This window comes from Podarcis bocagei, assembly GCF_964188305.1.
Source record: "Podarcis bocagei genome assembly, chromosome: 9".
Classification (NCBI taxonomy): domain Eukaryota; kingdom Metazoa; phylum Chordata; class Lepidosauria; order Squamata; family Lacertidae; genus Podarcis; species Podarcis bocagei.
Genome location: NC_138134.1, coordinates 61,415,776 through 61,438,289, shown reverse-complemented (window position 1 = coordinate 61,438,289; position 22,514 = coordinate 61,415,776). Strand labels below are relative to the sequence as shown.

At 43.3% G+C, this 22,514-nt stretch overlaps 1 protein-coding gene and 1 long non-coding RNA gene across 2 annotated transcripts in view; one reads left to right on the top strand and one right to left on the bottom strand.

Moving 5' to 3' along the window:
* Positions 1-22,514, bottom strand: part of LOC308594380 — a 920,885-nt gene that overhangs the window by 207,980 nt on the left and 690,391 nt on the right. The gene's annotated exons all lie outside the window — the stretch shown is intronic.
* The window catches only part of BMPR1B (bone morphogenetic protein receptor type 1B), an 83,363-nt gene that overhangs the window by 32,762 nt on the left and 28,087 nt on the right, over positions 1-22,514 (top strand). The window contains exon 2 of the mRNA XM_081207140.1: positions 14,339-14,498. Coding sequence (XP_081063266.1) covers positions 14,339-14,498 — 160 coding nt within the window. The remainder of the gene's footprint in view (positions 1-14,338; positions 14,499-22,514) is intronic.

Below are 22,514 nucleotides of genomic sequence, written 5' to 3'. Positions count from 1 at the left end.
ACAAGAAGAGGGTGCTGGATCAGGCCAAGAAGCCCATCTAATCCAGCATCCTGTACTCACAGTGGCCAATCATTTGCCTATAGGAATCTCACAAGCAAGACGTTCTGTGCAGCACCACTCTCCCTACTTGCGATTCCCAAGAAACAACAGTCCTAAATTAATATATACACTGATAGTGTCTGAACTAATGGTAACCAACCAGGCAAGTGATCCTGGGGTCATGATGAATAGCTCAACAAAAAACGTCAACTCAGGGTCATCCAATTAAATTGATTGGCAGGAGGTTCAGAGCAGACAAAAGTACTTCTTCACACAATGCACAATTAATTTATGGTGCTTGCTGCCACTAATTGTAGTGATTCTAAAAGGTGATTAGACATATTTGAGGAGAGCAGCTATTCGTCATGATGGCTGTTAGGATTTCATTTGTTTTAATGTTCTGTTTTTGGATGTTTGGATCTTCTTAGTCACTTTGGACACTTTTTTGTGTGAAAACTACTATTTTGTTAATATATGGTAAATATGGAATCTTTAGGTTTACAGGCATTGTGCCACTGTCTACTGCTAGGGGACAACAGTGGAAGAAAGCTGTTGAGGAAGCAAGATGCTGAATTAAATGGACCTTTCTTCTTGGACTCGCTAAATTCATAGAATCATAGAATCATAGAGTTGGAAGAGACCACAAGGGCCATCGAGTCCAACCCCCTGCCAAGCAGGAAACACCATCAGAGCACTCCTGACATATGGTTGTCAAGCCTCTGCTTAAAGACCTCCAAAGAAGGAGACTCCACCACACTCTTTGGCCTCTCAGGATAATGATGAACTGATGTCTTGGCTTACCCCCACACACATGAACTATTCCCCCCCCCCCACTGGGAGTTTGGAACTGGGTGACATTTTGCTAATCAGAGCTCATGTGGCATGGTGATCAAGGACATGTATAATGTGTGTGTGTCCTTGGTTCATGGTGAAAATTGGTGACACACATAATCCTAATGGCATTTGCATACACCCTTAAGCTTCATCTGCACATACAATTTTTATTTACGTAAAACTAAATAACAATATTAAAATAACCAAGGAAATTATTTAAAAATCCATACATACCAGTAGAATATTAATATCAGCTACAATAATCCGGGTACTACAAGCTGGCATCAACAGCATGGGAATACCTTAGCAAGGATATAGTTTTCAATGCACTCTGGAAACATCCAGCCATGTGTTTGGTGCCTACATAATCTTCAAGGGGGGCATGCCACAGGATAGGTGCCACCACAGAGCAGACTGCTTTCTTTTCTATAATGAGATGAGGTTTGGCAAGATCTGCTGCAGATCTTCATGGTGATTCCCATAGGCCTATGCACTCCATTACAAACAGTGCTTACAGTGTGCATGGAGCACTCCATTAGAGCACTCCATTGTTACTTACCACACCCTCTGGAGGAAGAGTGAATTGCTTGGCATGGGTAGATGGTTGTGTAAGGGGTAGATATCAGAAGGCCAAGCCCAGGCATTAGCTGTGTCTCTCTTTCTGGGATTTATCTGATTAATTTGTTGAGTGAGTCGAGGCCCCACTCCCCGCTTCATGATGAAATAAGACACATGGACACCAGTGTTTTAGGTTAATGGGCAAAAAATGGCAACAACTTTATTGGTTACAGAATGTGAGTGGTATTGGCTTAGGCATTGGATCCGAACAGACTATACTTGACTCCTTCCTTCTCTGCAGTAAGTCACACAAGGGTTAACGACCTGTAGGGGGAGCCTGTTGATGCAAATCAGCTGGAAGCTCTCCCCTAGAGTCACTGGAGGGTTGTGCCATAGCCCTAGCCACCCCCTGGGCATCAGACAGGAACCATGACCGCTGGATTCCTTTAACGGAATACCCTTCAAGGGGAGGGGTAGGTGATGGCCACAACCTCCCCTCCCATACACAACACATTTTCCAGTGCCCAACTGCCAAACCTTACAATGTTGTGATGATTTGCTATGAGGTAGGTGAAAAACCAAATGGCTGGTGCCAATCTGCCAAGTGGAAAAATTTCCTACCAGGCCCCTTCAACAGGCGACCAATCGAGGTCCATAGCAAGGTCAGGTGTTGAATGCACGAGAATAGAGGAAGGGAGGGCGGGAGATCTGTATGTGCAGGAAGAAACAGGCTGAGCCACGGTCCCGCATTCACTTAAGAGTGGCAAACCATGCCCCCCAGCCAGCCGGATTGGCTGGCTGAGGGCATGGCACGGGCCCGGGACTCCTTGTGACGCAGTGGGCCATCCATGCCCCCTGCGAAGCATGGGAAGCGAGACCTGCTCACAAAGCCTCGGGGAAGAGGAGAGGCTTTGCTTTGAAAATCTTTTAATGTCTCCAGAGCATAGTATGTGCTGCTGATTTTTGAAAATTAATGCATGGGCATTTATCTTATGGTGCCATATCTTGCCTCTATTTTCAAACAAGGTCACGGAGCATAGCGGACTCACTGTACGTTTATATGTTAACATTTCTAAACTGAGATATCCTTGTGCATTTTTAAGTGCCCTTGACATAGCAGTTGCTTGAAACCCATTCTGCACTTCTGCTACTTGAGTTGCACTTTTCGTTCTCAATATCCTAAATAAATGGTCATAGAATATGCATGTTTGATGTTTTTGTGGGGCCGGACTGCGTTAATCAAAAGCGATATCACTCTTTTTAAAAACAAATGCAAATGTTAAATGATTTGACAGTCTGCAGCATATTTTACGTAGTGTGTTAAACTGAGTGCCTTCTCCTGCTTATTCTAAAAATGCAGATAAGTAGCTTTCAAGCACTGTTTGTAGTTTAATAGTTCCTGAAAGAAGCGTCAGCACATTTCCGTCTTGCCTTTTCTAGACAAAACAGTGTGATCTGATCTGCTGGCTTGTACATAACTACTGATCTGTTGTCTAGAACAAGTTAGGAGACAGTGAACTCTGCAGAAAGAGAAAGTCCTCCAAACAGCATGTGGGTAGTTTGGATGTGCTGGCGCCTGTAGCCATGGCTTTCACTGCTCTGTTGCATTAATTAGGAACAGAATAAGGTCCTCAGAGACAGCTAACTTACTGTCACTGAACTGCTCAGCTTATGAATATGAAGGCAAGCTGAGTTCAAGCCAGCGGTGCTAAAACAGTTGCACGTATCAGGATAATTGAATACATTGTACTCTCCAGCTATAGACCTCTCTATACTGTATTTGCTGTAGACTGTTGTCATGGTATTTCCCAATGTTCTAAACGTGGTGGATGGGTTATTTGTTTCCCATGGCTCTGAGTTTGGGCATGCTATTGGTTTCCTCCGTGGGGACAGAAGGCGAGGGAGGAAATCAAAGCAGGTATCACACTTCGGCACTGAAGTCCGAGAAGCGAGCAAGCGAGCACACAGTATCCTCTAGTCCAGAGATTTTCAAACTGTGTGTCGTGACAGGTTAGTGCGTCAGCTGCAATGTGTGGCATGTATGCTCCCTGCTCTCCTCCCAGGGCTGGAATGGGGTTAGTTTAAACTTTGGTTTGCTAGTAAAACTGAATTACTATGTTGTGAAATGATGCATGTCTACAGAAGTGTGTCACCAACACGAGCAGTTTGGAAATATCTGCTCTGTCCTTAAAGAATGCACAGGCAGAGCTGGGCAAGTAGAGACTGCTTTGCTTCTTCCACTTTCTCCTTTTCATAGGATGCTACCGAAACCCCACTGCCCAGGAGAAACCACACCAAATGCAATGTGGCACCAGCACAGGCTGCAATCACCCTAAGAGCATCACCCTACCACTCAGAGTATCCCCCTTCTACACCACATGCACCCTGGATGAAGACGGACCATGTGGTGTCCTATTGGGGACTGCATTTTCTATGGAAGCATGTGCTTGCAGGGTGACATAGAAAAGTTAAATTAGAAAAAATAAAAAAGCTTGAACACTTGCAGCCACAAATTGAAAACAAACTCAAAACCAAACGATATATTTGCTTCAATGTGTAGTGTACTGCTTCATTTTCTCTTATTCTCTTCAAGTAACTACAAGCATAGAGAGTCCCTGTTCTCAGTGGTATTACAACATGTTGGAAAGAGAGGTTTATCTCTTTCTTCCCCATCTGACCCCCCCTCCGAAAATCTCCCTCCCTCCCTCCCCAACAGCTATGAGGCTTGAAAAAGAGTTCCCACCCTTAGGGAAAAAAATATTGTTGCATATACAAATTGGAAGAGAATGGGACAGACCTTGCTTGCATTTCCCACCAATATCAACAACAGAGCAACACTGTCATATTCCCATTGGTTTAAGCTTTCCAAAAAACAGTAGCATAGCTTATTTTACAGCTGAAAATTTCTGATGGAGAGGACAGTGGGAGTAATAGGGTCTGTATGCATGGCTACTTTAAAATGCATTTGAATATGTATCTGTTCCACACCTGATCCACACAGATTAGTCTTTAGCGCCTGCACATATTGCATACAACAGGGCCGGCTCACCTGTGACCTCCATGTATTGCTGGACTACAACTCTCATCATCCTTTACCATTGGCATTCTGGCTGGGGCTGATGGGAGTTGGGAGTGCAACATCTGGAGGACATACAGGGTCAGCTATGAGGACAAAAACCCCTGCATAAATACATTGGGAGAATTATGCCTGCAGGAATAAAAGGAATCTACATTTCCACTTCCTTCTTCACCTTTTATCTTATCTTTTGGCTAAAGATTCGTACTGGTATAGGTGGATGTGTCAATAGTTCATATCCAATGAGGGAAGGAGTCATCCTAGTTAGGTCTTGCATTACTGTTTGGAATCTGTTCATGTAACACTGAAAAACAGAGTCAAAATATACCAATTTTTGTTTGTAATTTATTACAGTCATTTGAAGGAGGGTTATTTAATTTCTACACCGTTTAATATATTGAAAATATTTCTAAGTGCTGTGCAGAGTGTTATTCTTGTTGAGTATTAGCACTGACTAATATTGCCACACACCTTGGTATATCATACTCTTATGTAAGCACTATAAAAATGCCACTTAAAAAACAATCAGACAAATTTCCTTTGGCAAAAAAAGAGCTCTGAACTTTAAAAGCAGCAGTGCGACAGTTCACATGTAGGTTCAATGAGAAGCTTTTAACCCATCTGGAAATGGTAAGGGATGGTGAATGAGCAGAAAGCCAACCATTCTCTCTAATGTGAGGCTTTCCTTTTCCTTTCCCCTTTCCCCTCATGTAGTTCTGTGCCTGGTTGGACTATTTCTTGCTTGCCAACTATACAATCAAAGAGAATTCTAGGGGCCCAGTGGGGTAGGGGCAACAGCTGAACTGCATTAGGGCAACGACAGCCTGGGTTGCATTTCTTAACTGCTGAATAACAGATCACAGGTGCAGGATTAACCCAACATACGGAGCTCTGTTTTGTTAATGGAAGCCCCTTAGCAGCCGTAGTTTACTGCTTTGTCACATGGTTCTCCTCCAAGGGAGGAATCTGGCAAGGATATAACAAGCCTACGGAAATTGAATGTAAGTAGAATAGGTCAGCTTTAAAAAAAACACCAACCCCCCCCCCCAAACCTTTACAGAATACTTCAGGAAAGGGGGAAAATGAGGAAGAATGAGCTTTTGAGTTTATCCTCTTTGCAGGGGTAGGGGAGAGGTTCAGTGGCTTTTTACAAAGGATCAGGTCTGGGCACACATGACCGGAGAATGCCATTTAATTGAAGGGCTACTACCTGTGGGGCTAAGATGATGTTATTGTGCACATCGCCTTGCATTTCTGTATTTTCACACAGGCCCTACCCAAAGTGTCCCCATTCACCTGAGCCCTTCTGAGTTCTTTGCACATTGAGCAGTTAGAAACCTCTAAATAGCACAGATTTCCCAATCACATGGAAGGTCTCTAGCCATGTTCAGCTGAACATAGTTAGAAGCTGCCTTCAGGCTTTTATGCTAAACACATGAAGGACAGGAGGAGAGAGAGTGCCTTGTGTGCAGGGGACATTGGGGTGGGGCCACACAATTAACCCTCCTTTGGTCAGGCTGAGTTCTTGAATCGGGCTAGTGATTTTCTAAGGGGCACAGGAAATAAGGGCAGTTGGGGCACACGAAGCCTAATGTCCTTGAAGATAATAATAATAATAATAATAATAATAATAATAATAATAATAATAATTTTATTATTTATACCCCGCCCATCTGGCTGGGCTTCCCCAGCCACTCTGGGCGGCTTCCAAAAAAATATTAAAATACTGTAATACATCAAACATTAAAAGCTTCCCTAAACATTACTTTGTGGGTCAGAAAGATCCCACATTCAAACAAATGTAGGCTCTCCCCATGCATTGGTTGTTTCCCCCCCTGTGGTAAGCGAACAGTTGAGGGATGGGGAAGGAAACCTAGAAACCCAAGACCTCCTGCTTTTTCCTCGTTAAAAAGACCAAGCAATGTCTGAACAGTCCTCATGGATCAGCTTATATGCCCAAGTGGTCAGGCTCAGCTGGTTTTATAGACCTGGCTATTAATACGTTCCTATTTTAGAATGGTTTCCTTCTTTAAGCTCCAGATAAGAGAAGTGAAAGGGAAATGTTTGCATGTGTAAAAGCAGAAATAGAATCTTGTATAGGTTATTCCCTTCCCACCCACATCTAGGAGGGACACAGGTGGCGCTGTGGTCTAAACCACAGAGCCTAGGGCTTGCCGATCAGAAGGTCGGCGGTTTGAATCCCCGTGATGGCGTGAGCTCCTGTTGCTTGGTCCCTGCTCCTGCCAACCTAGCAGTTCGAAAGCACGTCAAAGTGCAAGTAGATAAATAGGTACCACTCCAGCGAGAAGGTAAACAGCGTTTCTGTGCGCTGCTCTGGTTCACCAGAAGCGGCTTAGTCATGCTAGCCACATGACCTGGAAGCTGTCTGCGGACAAACACCGGCTCCCTCGGCCTATAGAGTGAGATGAGTGTGCAACCCCGGAGTCATCTGCAACTGGACCTAATGGTCAGGGGCACCTTTACCTTTACCCACATCTAGGAATGGATCTGTCGCTTCTTGGTCTTTTGGCTAAGCTCAAGTGCAGTGCAGTTAGTAGATAGTTGACACAGCATTTTTTTTTCCTAATCAAAGGCAGGGCTTTCCCTCCCCTGAAATTTGTGGCTTGCTGCCAAAAGACCAAATGGATTCCTCTGTATTCTTGTTGGAAGATTCAGAAGTCAATGTGCTTCCACCACAGCGAAGCTTAACAGCTGTTGTGCATTTCTGAAAAGCATAAATGTGTTTGTACTGTTTTAATCGATTGAGCAAATTACATAGTGTTGCTCCTTGACCGCAGGTTTATTATTGTTGTTCTATGTGTTGTATTTAATTACCATTTCCTTTAGACACATTTTCTGCTACTGAAACAGGTTCCATATTAAACTGATGCACACAACCACTGTCCTTCTGATGCCTGCTCCTCCCCCCCAAAAAAACATGTAGGTGTAACACACACACACACACACACACACACACACAGAGAGAGAGAGACACACACACACACACACACACACACACACACACACACACACTTAAGCTTTTGTGGGTGCCAGACACTTAATCCCTGTACCAAGCAAATATTGAAAGCTAAATAAGTTGAGCTAGTTTCTTCATGACACAATCGCCTGGGAGATGAGCCATTAGGAAAACAAAGGAAAGGTGATGGCCCATTGAGAAAGCAAAGGGATAAGGCTCTGTGCCAGATGGCAAGTGGGTGGGATCCCTCTTCCAACTCTTAGATAGAAGACAAAGGCAAAGTTTGAATTGGAGTTTGAGTTGGCTGTGATGTGATCTTGAGAAAAGAAGGTTGCAGGCTGGTTAAAGGTTGAAAGCTGGAGAGAGGGTTAGAGTTCAGTGGTTGATTTCTGCTTGGATCCAAGGCTGCACCCATGGAAGAAGCAAGACCCTCTTGTAGTAGTAATGCTGTGAATCCCTCCATCGTAGTCTCAGGTTGTGTATAAACCATCTATCGTAAAGACACCACAGTCTCTGCTATGCCTCATTATGAACAGGAAACCCGGACCCTGAATTAAGCGCCTGAACCCCTAGCATTCCACTTGCTAAACTGAGGACAGATTTTAAAAATAAAATTCCTAACCTAAATTTTCATTTTGAATATCTGACATAAGGCGCCTTTCTTAAGACTGCTTCCCGGTTTTATCATTCCATGAATTGTGGAGAGGTAGCTAGCCCATGCCTTATTTAGCACATGATCGTTGCCAGTGAAACCTTATCAGTGAAACTTTTTATTTTACTGTCCCTCTCAGAACTGCTTTATACAGTAGGCTGTGGCTGTGGTTTCAGAGGGATAATTTATTGCACTTTCCTTCTGTGCTGCTGTTCTGTCACTGATTGGTTGCCAACAATATCCTGTGGAAATTCCTTTATCTGATGCCTGAAAAATATAGGGAGTTAAAGCAGTTAATATTTCCCTTTCCCATAAAAGCAGTCATTTTTTAGGATGTAATTTGACTTGTTCAGATATAATCAGGCTGTTGATTGTGCTCTTGTGCATTCAGCGCTACAGCCGGGTACTTCCTGATATTGTATAATAGAAGGAAATACTTCAGCAACTGAAAATTGTTCAACAATATGGCAATTTTTCAGGAATTCAATAATAATAATATTCTGTGTTAAGATTCCTGCACTGACCCTTGGGATCTCTTCCAACTCTACAATTCTGTGATAGGAGACAGTATCGATCCCCAATGATTTAAATGGGAGATACTTAATTTCCAATTAAAACTGTCCCATTTAATTTCACAGGACAAAATGTGTCTAACTTTGGCTGGACTTTGTCTCAAATTATTTTATTTACACATTATTGTATATTATTTATAACTTCTGCCTGGAACATTTTTAAAAGTTCAGTGTTTGTTCATGAATAACAATGTAACTAAGTAATAAGAGCCAGAGAGGACTGTGTGTGTGTGTGTGTGTGTGTGTAGAGAGAGAGAGAGAGAGAGAGAGAGAGAGAGAGAGAAAGAATGAAATTGCCCCAGAAGGTGGATAAATTTAGTTATAAAAGTATCATGGTGTGGATGAAAGAAGGCTGGTATTTTTATTCTTCTTTACTATTAATATATTTTATTTAGCTCTGTTGCATCATGAGCCAGATGTCTGAAACCTCTGCCTAGAACATTTTTAAAAGTTCATTCTCTGTCCATGAATAACAATGTAACTCAGTCACAATCCTAGCTTTGTGCATATCTGCTGAAGAAAAGGTGGACTTGGTTTGAAAAGGCTCTATTCCACTGACCCAGAAAGTGAACATCTGTTGATGCTAAATTTCCCTGTGTAGGCTGGATTTTAAAATATCCTAATCCAAAATAATCGAGAGAGCAAGAGAGAAAACTCACCACCACCACCCAGAAAGAAGTAGTATAAAAGAAATGCTTGGAACCAAATGGTAATTGCTGCTCGTAGGCTGAAGGTAATATGTGCTCAAAATCTAAAGTTATTATTGTTAAAATATCAAACAATCATTGCCCCCCAAAGGAAGCCAGAAGAATAGTGTACCTGTTATAGTACCCTGTATTGAGGGACGAAAGTTTCCCAGGAAAACACTGAACAATGCATTTAGAAATAGGTCATGCTACACAGGCCTTTCTAGCTGCAGATCAACATGAAGCTTTCCACATCTGAATGTTCTTAAGACATTGAAAGCCACTTTCACCAGCCATGCACTTAGAAAACTAATGGGGTAGGGGAGGCTTTGTTGTTGTTGTTTAGTCGTTTAGTCGTGTCCGACTCTTCTTGACCCCATGGACCAGAGCACGCCAGACACTTCTGTCCTCCACTGCCTCCCGCAGTTTGATCAAACTCATGCTGGTAGCTTCAAGAACACCATCCAACCATCTCATTCTCTGTCGTCCCCTTCTCCTTGTGCCCTCCATCTTTCCCAACATCAGGGTCTTTTCCAGGGAGTCTTCTCTTCTCATGAGGTGGCCAAAGTATTGGAGCCTCAGCTTCACGATCTGTCCTTCCAGTGAGCACTCAGGGCTGATTTCCTTCAGAATGGAGAGGTTTGATCTTCTTGCAGTCCATGGGACTCTCAAGAGTCTCCTCCAGCACCATAATCCAAAAGCATCAATTCTTCGGCGATCAGCCTTCTTTATGGTCCAGCTCTCACTTCCATACATCACTACTGGGAAAACCATGGCTTTTACTATACGGACCTTTGTTGGCAAGGTGATGTCTCTGCTTTTTAAGATGTTGTCTAGGTTTGCCATCGCCTTTCTCCCAAGGAGCAGGCGTCTTTTAATTTCGTGACTGCTGTCACCATCTGCACTGATCATGGAGCCCAAGAAGGTAAAATCTCTCACTGCCTCCATTTCTTCCCCTTCTATTTGCCAGGAGGTGATGGGCCCAGTGGCCATGATCTTCGTTTTTTTGATGTTGAGCTTCAGACCATATTTTGCGCTCTCCTCTTTCACCCTCATTAAAAGGTTCTTTAATTCCTCTTCACTTTCTGCCATCAAGGTTGTGTCATCTGCATATCTGAGGTTGTTGATATTTCTTCCGGCAATCTTAATTCCGGCTTGGGATTCAACCAGCCCAGCCTTTTGCATGATGAATTCTGCATATAAGTTAAATAAGCAGGGAGACAATATACAGCCTTGCCGTACTCCTTTCCCAATTTGGAACCAATCAGTTGTTCCATATCCAGTTCTAACTGTAGCTTCTTGTCCCACATAGAGATTTCTCAGGAGACAGATGAGGCACTCCCATTTCTTTAAGAACTTGCCATAGTTTGCTGTGGTCAACACAGTCAAAGGCTTTTGCATAGTCAATGAAGCAGAAGTAGATGTCTTTCTGGAACTCTCTAGCTTTCTCCATAATCCAGCGCATGTTTGCAATTTGGTCTCTGGTTCCTCTGCCTCTTCTAAATCCAGCTTGCACTTCTGGGAGTTCTCGGTCCACATACTGCTTGAGCCTTCCTTGTAGAATTTTAAGCATAACCTTGCTAGCGTGTGAAATGAGTGCAATTGTGCGGTAGTTGGAGCATTCTTTGGCACTGCCTTTCTTTGGGATTGGGATGTAGACTGATCTTCTCCAATCCTCTGGCCACTGCTGAGTTTTCCAAACTTGCTGGCATATTGAGTGTAGCACCTTAACAGCATCATCTTTTAAAATTTTAAACAGTTCAGCTGGAATACTATCACTTCCACTGGCCTTGTTATTTGCAGTGCTTTCTAAGGCCCATTTGACTTCACTCTCCAGGATGTCTGGCTCAAGGTCAGCAACCACACTACCTGGGGTGTACGAGACATCCATATCTTTCTGGTATAATTCCTCTGTGTATTCTTGCCACCTCTTCTTGATGTCTTCTGCTTCAGTTAGGTCTTTACCACTTTTGTCCTTTATTATGGTAATCTTTGTACGAAATGTTCCTTTCATGTTTCCGATTTTCTTGAACAGATCTCTGGTTCTTCCCATTCTGTTGCTTTCCTCTGTTTCTTTGCATTGCTCGTTTAAGAAGGCCTTCTTGTCTCTCCTTGCTATTCTTTGGAAATCTGCATTCAATTTCTTGTATCTTTCATTATCTCCCTCGCATTTTGCTTGCCTTCTCTCCCCCGCTATTTGTAAGGCCTCGTTGGACAGCCACTTTGCTTTCTTGCATTTCTTTTTCATTGGGATGGTTTTAGTTGCTGCCTCCTGTATAATGTTGTGAGCCTCCACCCATAGTTCTTCAGGCACTCTGTCCAGCAAATCTAAATCCTTAAACCTGTTCCTCACTTCCACTGTGTATTCATAAGGGATTTGGTTTAGATTGTATCTTAACCTGTCCAGTGGTTTTTCCTACTTTCTTCAGTTTAAGCTTGAATTTTGCTATAAGAAGCTGATGATCTGAGCCACAGTCAGCTCCAGGTCTTGTTTTTGCTGACTGTATAGAGCTTCTCCATCTTTGGCTGCAGAGAATATAATCAATCTGATTTTGATGTTGCCCATCTGGGGATGTCCATGTGTAGAGTCGTCTCTTGTGTTGTTGGAAAAGCGTGTTTGTGATGACCAGCTTGTTCTCTTGGCAGAACTCTATTAGCCTTTGCCCTGCTTCGTTTTGATCTCCAAGGCCAAACTTGCCAGTTGTTCCTTTTATCTCTTGATTCCCTACTTTAGCATTCCAATCCCCTATAATGAGCAGAACATCCTTCTTTGGTGTCACTTCTATAAGGTCTTGTAATTCTTCATAGAATTGGTCAATTTCAGTTTCTTCAGCACCAGTAGTTGGTGCATAAACTTGGATTACTGTGATGTTAAAAGGTCTGCCTTGGATTCGTATCGAGATCATTCTATCATTTTTGAGACTGCATCCCAGTACAGCTTTCACCACTCTTTTGTTGACTATGAGGGCCACTCCATTTCTTTTACGGGTTTCTTGCCCACAGTAGTAGATATGATAGTCATCCGAACTGAATTCGCCCATTCCCGTCCATTTTAGCTCACTGATGCCCAGGATGTCAATATTTATTCTCGCCATCTCATTTTTGACCACATCCAACTTACCCAGGTTCATGGTTCTTACATTCCAGGTTCCTATGCAATATTTTTCTTTACAGCATTGGACTTTCCTTTCGCTTCCATGCATATCTGCAACTGAGCGTCCTTTCGGCTTTGGCCCAGCCGCTTCATCAGCTCTGGATCTACTTGTACTTGTCCTCCGCTCTTCCCCAGTAGCATGTTGGACACCTTCCGACCTGAGGGGCTCATCTTCCAGCGTCATAACTTTTATATGCCTGTTGTCTTTGTCCATGGAGTTTTCTTGGCAGGGATACTGGAGTGGCTTGCCGGTTCCTACTCCAGGTGGATCACGTTTGGTCAAAACTCTCCACTATGACCTGTTCATCTTGGGTGCCCTGCTCGGCATAGTTCATAGCTTCTCTGAGTTCTTCAAGCCCCTTCGCCACGGCAAGGCAGTGATCCATGAAGGGGTTCCAACATGGGTCCTGCAACACTATGAATCCTCTCCTGCAATCTTATGGGATCTGGTAGAGTATCCCAGGGGCCATGTGATGAACTCTTGAGAGCGCACATCTCCTCTCCTTCTTAGTGGTTCCTCCCAGACTGCAGAAGTCCCTCCCTAAAGAGGCTACTCTGTCTCCATCCTCACTGTACTTCTTTCTGACAGCAGGTACTTGTCCCAACAGATTTTTGAGAATGACAGTTTTTAAAGAAAGGGCTGGTGGGTTTTTAATGATTACTTTCCCCCAACAACAACAACAAATCTTTATTGTGGTTGTAGACCAGTATAAGTTACTTTTCCCCATATACACCATATTTTTTGCTTTATAAGACACACTTTCCCCCTCCTAAAAAATAAGGGGAAATGTGTGTGCGTCTTATGGAGTGAATGCAGGCTGCGTAGCAATCCCTCTTGCTGTTCTGGCTTCAGGGATTCAGAATATATTTTTTCTCGTTTTCTTCCTCTAAAAACTAGGTGCGTCTTATGGTCAGGTGTGTCTTATAGAGCGAAAAATATGGTATTTTTTAGCTGTTTCTATTTTAGCTGTCAGCCGCATTGAGTCCCTGTCAGGGAAAAAAGGTGGGAGATGAATAATAGTAATAGTAATGATAATGATAATGATGATAATAGGTAAGGGGAATAAGACTTTGCGCTGACCATCAGGCAGTGGCTGTTTCTACCTGTCTTGACCCACCCTCCAAGCCCTAGCCGGCTTTAAAACAAAAAATCGCTGCCACAGACATTATGTGTAGGCGCATGAGTGGAAGGTTTTGAATCATGGGGGTGGGAAAGTGTGTGTGTGAATTTCAACAGCCTAGTTTGTTTTTGGTTGCTGGTTTGTTAATGTTGTTAATACTGTTTTGCGAGTTATGAATGCTGCAGTGCTTTGTAAATATTACAATACGACTTTTGTTTGTGCTGTTCAGCTTATTTTTGTAGTTGTTTTGTTAATTGTGCTTTATGGAAGGTGGTTGTTTTAGTGATGATTTGTAATTTTTGATTTGTCAATTATTCTACGTGATTTATGTCGTATTGTGATGTTCTGTTATTGCAATTCGTTTGTGAGCCGCTTTGTGATTCGTGTGAGTGAAAAGCAGCAAAGAAGTATAATAAATGAATGAAAATGAATAGCAGTAACAACAACAGGGATGCCCTAGAAAACCACTGCCAGCCAGTGTAGGCACTAATGAGCAAGAAATGTCTATGGTCATTTTTGGTGTAGGAGACCACCTTATGTTTCTTTGTACCTATCCACACATGATCAAGCAAACAGTCACTGATAAAGCCTTAAAAGTCTTTTGGAAAACCGCTCTCAGCCATTCCTGCCCAGCGACTTACCTTTTATTTCATTCTGTTTCTTTTACAGCAAACTTTCTAGACAGCAGGCCCTTGAGGAGTTCCGGGAAGGTGAACATGGAAACCAGGAAGGAAGATAGTGGGAGCACAGCAGCATCTCCTCCCCAGAAGAAGCTGTTTTGCCATTGCCATCACTACTGCCCCGAAGAGTCAAAAAACAACACTTGCAGGTGAGTGTGGGAATGATTAACCTGCGGAGTCTGCTGCCACACAATGTTGGGGGGGGGGGGATATCCAAGAGCTACCTGGCTTAGATGGTTTTAGAAGACAGAGCCTGGAAGGAGAGGTCTTTGAAATTCTGTTAGCCGTGATAGATGCTGGTGTAAAACCATGGGGAAAAGAGTTCTTGATGACATTCCCCACTTGTGGGCTTCCCAAAAGTATCTAGTTGGCCACTAGATACTTTTGGTATCTGAAGAAGTGTGCATGCACACGAAAGCTCATACCAAGAACTAACTTAGTTGGTCTTTAAGGTGCTACTGGAAGGATTTTTTTTATTTTAGTTGGCCACTGTTGGAAAAAGGACAGTGAGCTATATTATGGTCTGAGGGCTTTCATGGAATCATAGAATTGGAAGGGACCCTGAGGGTCGTCCAGTCCAGCCCCCTGCAGTGCAGGAATATGCAGTTGTCCCATACGGGGATCAAACCTGCAACCTTGGCCTTATCGTCGCCACACTCAAACCAACTGAGCTTCCCAGCTGATGAATGACTGAATGAATCTTTATTTGCGTCATCCATTGGCCATAGCAATAAAACAACAATATGGTATACAAAGAATAGAAATAAAAAGTCAATTAGGGTGGTACCTCAGGTTAAGAACTTAATTCATTCTGGAGGTCCGTTCTTAACCTGAAACTGTTCCTAACCTGAGGTACCAATTTAGCTAATGGAGCCTCCCGCTGCTGCCACACCGCCAGAGCACGATTTCTGTTCTCATCCTGAAGCAAAGTTCTTAACCCGAGGTACTATTTCTGGGTTAGCGGAGTCTGTAACCTGAAGTGTCTGTAACCTGAAGCATCTGTAACCCGAGGTACCACTGTATATAAAATACATTTTAGGGTTTTGAATCAATAATCAAATAGTGGATCTTATTCTGATTGCCACAGCTAAAAGCCTTGCAACCTTTGCTGTCACCTGCTCATCTTGATCTGCCAAGAGAAAGGACACTGGCAGTGGTTGGGCGACCCAGAATAGACAATAAAAGAGGGGTGATAATCTCATTCCTCAAATCTTTTTAAAGAGTGCAAGCCAGAAGGGCATGCACCAATTCGGTACTGCCATCTCCACAGGGACATAAGCTTTTTTTCGTATGGAATCTGTTGGAATCATCCCTCAAGTACAGCCGAGAGTAAAAGCATGTCTATATTTTAGAATTGCTATATTATGCAGATAGGGTGCCAGAGAGTCGAAATGGGAAGGTGGAAAATAGTATACCATGGGCAAAATTTCCTTATTGTGGCCAAGTTCTTCTGACACTTGATATTATTTAGGTGCTGACAAATTAGACTGTTTGCTTTACTAAAACCCAAAGTGAGTAGCTGTTTTGGTGATAAACCACAAGAGTGAAGTTTTTGATAGACAATTCTAGTCCAGGCGCTCTTGTGACAATCTTGCAGCACTAGGGATATTAGACCAGGGGGATTTGAGTTTAGGCGAAGCCAAGAGTTAAGTTTCCTACGCCAGATCCATAATTCTACCGAGGGAAGATTAGCCTCTAGGTGCAATGATGCACACAGGGTGGTACAAAGAAAATTTGCCGTAAGAACTTTGATTGGAAAATTTCCGTAGATCCAATGTGATGAAAGTTGGGTTTCCTGCACCAGCAATCCATGTATATTTCCTTCGACCCCCACCCCCCATTATTAACATTACACTTCTACTGGTTCCTTTTGGTGTTGCGCACTTCAGGCTAGTCTGTAGCAGGCAGATTGGTCTTGCATGGTTCACTGTTTTGGTTTTTGTTTTTTTTTTACTGCAAAGAACAGTTGTGGGGCTCTTCAGAATTGGACCCATGAGGACAAGAGTTAACCTTTTCCTCCTGTACAATAGCCTTAATGACCCCCCCACCATGTCACTACTTGGCATGGGACAGAACATGCTATGGGGGGCAATGCCAGCTTCTTCCTTGCACTAAATGACAACTGGGGACAGTTTTTGTTTAGGCCTTGACACAGTCCCATTCATTATAATTTTGTCTTCACTAATCTAAGCTTTTATTTGTGAGTTTAAAAAAATCTTCTGCTCATTTCCAAACTATACAGTTCAGAATTCACTAAGGCTATACTCCTACGTTCAGATAAATTTAGGTTGCCATTGTGCTTTAAACTGTTGATCACTTATTTCTGACCTCATCTTTCTAATGCCTTAAAAAAGCATTCACTGGTGTGTGTTTTAAGATCTCCTAGCACTTGCTAGCCCTCATGTAAGATAAGGTGGTAACCTTACCTATTCCTTTTGTGCTACTTCGTACTGAGTCTGGGGAATAAATACTCTGAAGAGTGCAAACATTAAAAGTTATCCAACTGCAAATATTTACTTGGTTACATAATACGCCTGGCTCTTTTCCAAGTGCCGTAAAGTGGCTGGCTAGTAATTTGGTCCCCCAAATGGCTGCTTTGCACCTTGAATTTCAGAAGAAGGGTGATTTGTTTCTTGTGTGTGTGTGTATTTTGGGCTCAGTATGAATGACATGGGCTCTGGTAGCTTTCCAAGGCTGCGGTATTGGGTTTCCTTGTTACCTTACATCACCACAAAGGATATGTAAATACTGTCAGGGTATCTGAAGGAGGTGGCGGCTACGTGCACAGGTGTTTGGAAGACTGATTGATTAACAAGGACCTTTCTCCAGGAGAGGTGAAACCTTTTGAAAGGGTTCCCTAAACCTAGGCTTGTAAAGGTTATGTTAGCCCCTCAGCCTTTTGAAACTTTAACCGTCTCTGTGAATATGTCGTGCACCTGGGGAGTTCCAAATAGACATTTATTTGCCAGGCTTTTATGAACATCTTTCTGTGGGAAACCTTTGATGTTGACAGAACACACAACGTACCCCCACTCTTTAAAGAACTGAAATATATATAGTTTCAGTCATGGCATGGCTTATTTTGGAGAGCTGGCCACATTCTTTGGGTCCCCCCCCCCATATACCACACATTTTAATAGTTATTCAGGTATGTGCAGTGGTGTGTGTGTGTGTGTGTGTGTGTGTGTAAAAATGAGGAGCCGGCACTCATATCTTGATGAATTATAAATGCCTGTCCCATCGCTCCCTTCTTCCTTGCCCCCCCTTCCCTATTGAATTTGTGACAAACTTTTAAAAGCTGGCATTTAAAAATACATAATAAGTAATGTTTCATAAGTTTTATAGGTGAACATCATTACTTTGAGTTATAAAGAATTAAAAATTGAGGGCACCAATCGCAAAACAGCCACTGTGGGATGCGTGGTACAGCACAACATTTCCGCTACGGGGGTGTGGCATAGCACCTGCCATGAGATCTTGTGATGAAGGACAATATATAAATAAAATAAATAAATAAAAGCACAAAATGAGAGAGTCGTTGCTGCTTGCCGCCTGCCCCAGCTCATACTGGTCTTGATTATAGCAGTCATACAATATTTCTGCACATGCGCACACAATAGCAACATGGTGTATTCCCTAATACTGTACCACAATATCGTCAGCCACACTCCCTCTTGCATCCATGCCCTCAGCATACACATAAATAGGTATCTCCTAGTCTCTTCCTCTTACAGGCTACACATAGATCTCTCCCTCTATTCAAGGGCACCTCTCCTGCACATTGATCTCGCAGACATCCCCCCTTTTCTCTTACATGCACACAGAAAACATTGAGTTCTCTCCCTGCCTTCCTCCGTCACTCACCCTCAACAGTTACATATCTCACAAAAATTATACATGAATAGCGCTCTCTCTCACACCCACCCACACACCCATACCCAATGTGGTGTAGTGGTTAAGAGCAATGGACTCGTAATCTGGTGAACCGGATTTGCTTCCCCGCGCCTCCACATGCAGCTGCTGGGTGATCTTGGGCTAGTCATACTTCTCTGAGGCCTCTCAGCCTCACTCACCTCACAGAGTGTTTGTTGTAGGGGAGGAAGGGAAAGGAGATTGTTAGCCGCTTTGAGACTCCTTAGGGTAGTGATAAAGTGGGATATCAAATCCAAACTCTCCTCCTCCTCCTCCCCCTCCCCCCCCCCATAATCCATGAAAGCTCTGCCCTGGGCCAAAGGGGAAGCACCTGCTATCAGCTCCACCTTGCTGGCAGGCAACAGCAACTTGAATGTGTAGGGATGCCTCCACTCCCCCCCTTTTAAAAAAAAAAAAGCAATGGGAATGTCTGTCACTTGCTGGCAGGCAGTGATACCCTGAGCTTGTGGGGATATCCCCGCCTCTTCTCTCCACCCACTCTTCCCTCCTTCAAGTTGGCTCCAGCATGGGAGGAAGGAGGTGTCTGTTGCAGGCATTCAACGCCTAAAGATTCTGCAACGGGTGTGAATTTGTCAGCCGGCTCTACCTACATTAGTTCACTGGCATCTACATTAACCACCAAGGATAAAAGGATAGGCTATGCTAAGCAGAGGAACTGAGTCAGATAGGGTTTTTTTGTTTTTTGTTTTGCATACAGAGCAACTAACGTTTGACTCAGTGTGCTTTCTTAAATGCCCATAGGCTTCAATATGTAATGTGGTTGCCCACACATCTGAAGAAAGATGATGGCTGCTTAGCACATTCTTACTTGGTTTCATGGGTTCAGCTGCTGAATTACTATGACATTAAAGGTGAAGGTACCCCTGACCATTAGGTCCTGTCGTGGCCGACTCTGGGGTTGCAGCACTCATCTCGCTTTATTGGCCGAGGGAGCCAGCGTACAGCTTCCGGGTCATGTGGCCAGCATGACTAAGCCACTTCTGGTGAACCAGAGCAGCGCACAGAAATGCCGTTTACCTTCCCGCCAAAGCGGTACCTATTTATCTACTAGCACTTTGACGTGCTTTCGAACTGCTAGGTTGGCAGGAGCAGGGACCGAGCAACGGGAGCTCACCCCGTCGCAGGGATTTGAACCGCCGACCTTCTGATCGGCAAGTCCTAGGCTCTGTGGTTTAACCCACAGCGCCACCCGTGTCCCTTTGACATCCCATTTGACACTGACATTACCCCCACCCAAAATGTACATCAGATAGGTTTGTAAGAGATGTTGTATATATCCAGCTGATATCACTGGCTGCTGACATTCAGCAGTCTACATTCCTTGAGGAATTTGCAATCTCAATTATGTGTGGGCAAGCCACCATGAAAGTGGGTTGAATAATGTATGTGAACGTTATGTGTATAAACAACAGCAACAATATAACCTACGAGTGGGAGTGGTTTAGGTTGCAGTTCTGATCCTGCTTACCTGGGAGCAAGCCCCTCAGTGAGTTCACTAGAACTTACTTCTGAGTAGATGTGGTTAGGATTCTCTTGTTAGATCTTATACACATCCAGCTTTACATTGAATTTACTGATACAACAATTTGTAAGAGGTATAGATTCAGGTCAAAAGTGCCTGGTCTGACGAAGGGTTCTTCATCTAATGAACATGGAAAACTGAACCATAAGAGCTAATTTAAGAATGGTGGAAAGTAAGAGTGGGCAACCTGTGGCCATCCAGATGTTGTTGGACTCCCAACTCTCATCAACTCAAGCCAGGATGAAAGCTGTAATCTAACAACATCTGAAGGACCACATATCTCACCCCTGGTTTAAAGAATATATAATTCTGGATCTAAACTATCAACCTCATATCCTGAATGCACAGCTATGTAGAAGAAATATTCATTCTCTCTCCATCCTGATATCCTGTAAGTATTTTGCAAATTAAGGTAGTGTTATATATTGTAGAGTAGAGGATTTCCAATTACAGCATTGGTTCATAATTACTTGAAACTGAGAGCTGGTTCAAACATTCAAGGGCAAATTTGTAAAATATATACTGTCACCTCACATCAAATATTAGGACTGTGCACAATGGTATATCGAAGCACAATAAAATGTAAAACAATACAAAATAACCATTAAAATTGCTAGCCAAAGATCCTAATTCATTTACATGAATTAGTGAATAGTGAGAACGTGAGAAGACCCATGTCTGATCAGGTGAAACACCCATCTAGTCTTTCATTGTCCACCAGATTCCTATTAGAAACTGCAATCAGGACCTTAGCGTAACATCACTTGTCGGTTTGAACCCCACATTGGGTGAAGGATTCCTGAATTGCAGGGGGCTAGACTAGATGATCCTTATGAACCTTTCCAGCTCTATGATTCAAGATTCCCAGTAACTGATATTCAGAGGCATGCTGCCTCTGATATTTGAGGTTGGACACAGCCATCATGGCTAGTATAAGTTTGCTAGGGGAAATTCCTCCTGAGATTCTGTTTGAATATCTGGGCTGGGAAAGGCGTTCTTTGACCAAATTTAGTAGTTAAGGTGCTGTGACTTGTACAAAAAGTGGGCCCTTCTCCAGTAAAGACATCTGCTTAAACAGCTGCAAAGTGGCTGGCCCACTTCCTTTTCTTTTGACATTTAGTAAAGGTCTGCATTAAGATCAGCTCCTTGGACTGGGCAAATCTTTAATTAAAAGCATCTTTGACAGCAACATCTCTCAGCATTTCCGTTACAAACCACATTTTTTCAGGTGTTTTCCTTGGCTGTAAAAATTCACTCTCGGCTGAGAAACATGACACACCAAACCTTCTGCTTTCTTAATTATCGCATCCAAAAGCTGCACTGTAATAGAACATGATGCAAAATATGGGTTGAGGTTTAAGTAACATGTTTATATTTTGTCTCTTCTCCACTTGCTCTCTTGAAGCTAAAAAAAGTGTGGGCATTTTTTTATTTGAAGATCAGGCAGTTTAGATATAACAGTCCTATAAACCATGATTTGAGAATGAACTCATATCCCTCCTCCCCTCCTGTCTCATCCTGGTTGCATATCCTAACTCACTTGCTGGATCATCGTGGTGAGTGGGCTTGCACGTTCCTATGATCCTTGTGAGCGAAGCCCCCAGGAGTCTTGTACTCCCAGTAGGGTCACCCAAGGTGGTAAGGTCAAGGGGGAGAAGCTAGACAAAGAATGATCCAAGAAGTCCTCAACAGCAGAATGCGCAGAAGATAACAAGCAGTATGTTACAACGGCTGTGAAGGCAGATGAAGGCTGCAGCAGATAAGAATCTACCAGTCGTCATGATACTCAAGCCATGGGAATAGAGCCTTTCTGTGAAGACTATGCATTGGAAAAGATGAGGCTGAGAGGAGATATGATAGTCATTGTCAAATATCTCAAGGGCTGTCAGGAAGATGGAGCAAGCTTGTTCTCTCCTGCTCTGGAGGGTAGGACCCAAATCAATGGCTTTAAGTTGCAAGAAAGGAGACTCCGACTAAACATTCTTCAAAACTTTTGGTCAGTCACAGCTGTTTGACAGTGGATCAGACTCCCACGAGAGGTGGTGGGCTCTCCTTCACTAGAGGTTTTTAAGCAGAGGTTGGATGGCCATCTACCATGGATGCTTTAGTTGAGATTCCTGCATTGCAGGGGGTTGGACTAGATGACCCACAGGATCCCTTCCTACTCTACAGTTCTGTGATTCGAAGCTCCTGCCTACTTTATCTGCATTAAAATTACTACAGTTCAGAGATAGTTATCATTGGTGGATTTCTGCCCAGCATTTGTTCCTCTCTTTGCCCTTCAGGTGTTCTGCACCATAGATCTCATCACTCCTAAGTATTGGCCATGATGGGGGAAGCTGACGGAAATTGTAGTCTAGGGCATCTGTGTGATACCTGATTACCTACTCCTGTTTCTTCATCTGATACAGCGGTGCCTCGGTTTACGAGCTTAATCCGTTCTGGAAGTCCGTTCTTAAACCCAAACCGGTCTTAAACCGAGGCGCACTTTGCCTAATGGGGCTTTCCGCTGCCGATGCCCTTCCACCGTTCGGATTCCGTTCTTAGACTGAGGTAAAGTTCGCAAATCTGGACAGTACTTCCGGTTTTGCGGAGTTCGTAAACCGAATTGTTCGTAAACAGGAGTGTTCTTTGTGAAAGTCCTTATCTTTCTCCTCTTGGAGAAGCTCATTGTCAAAACTTCATTGGCAACCATTCATTGATTGTGTCA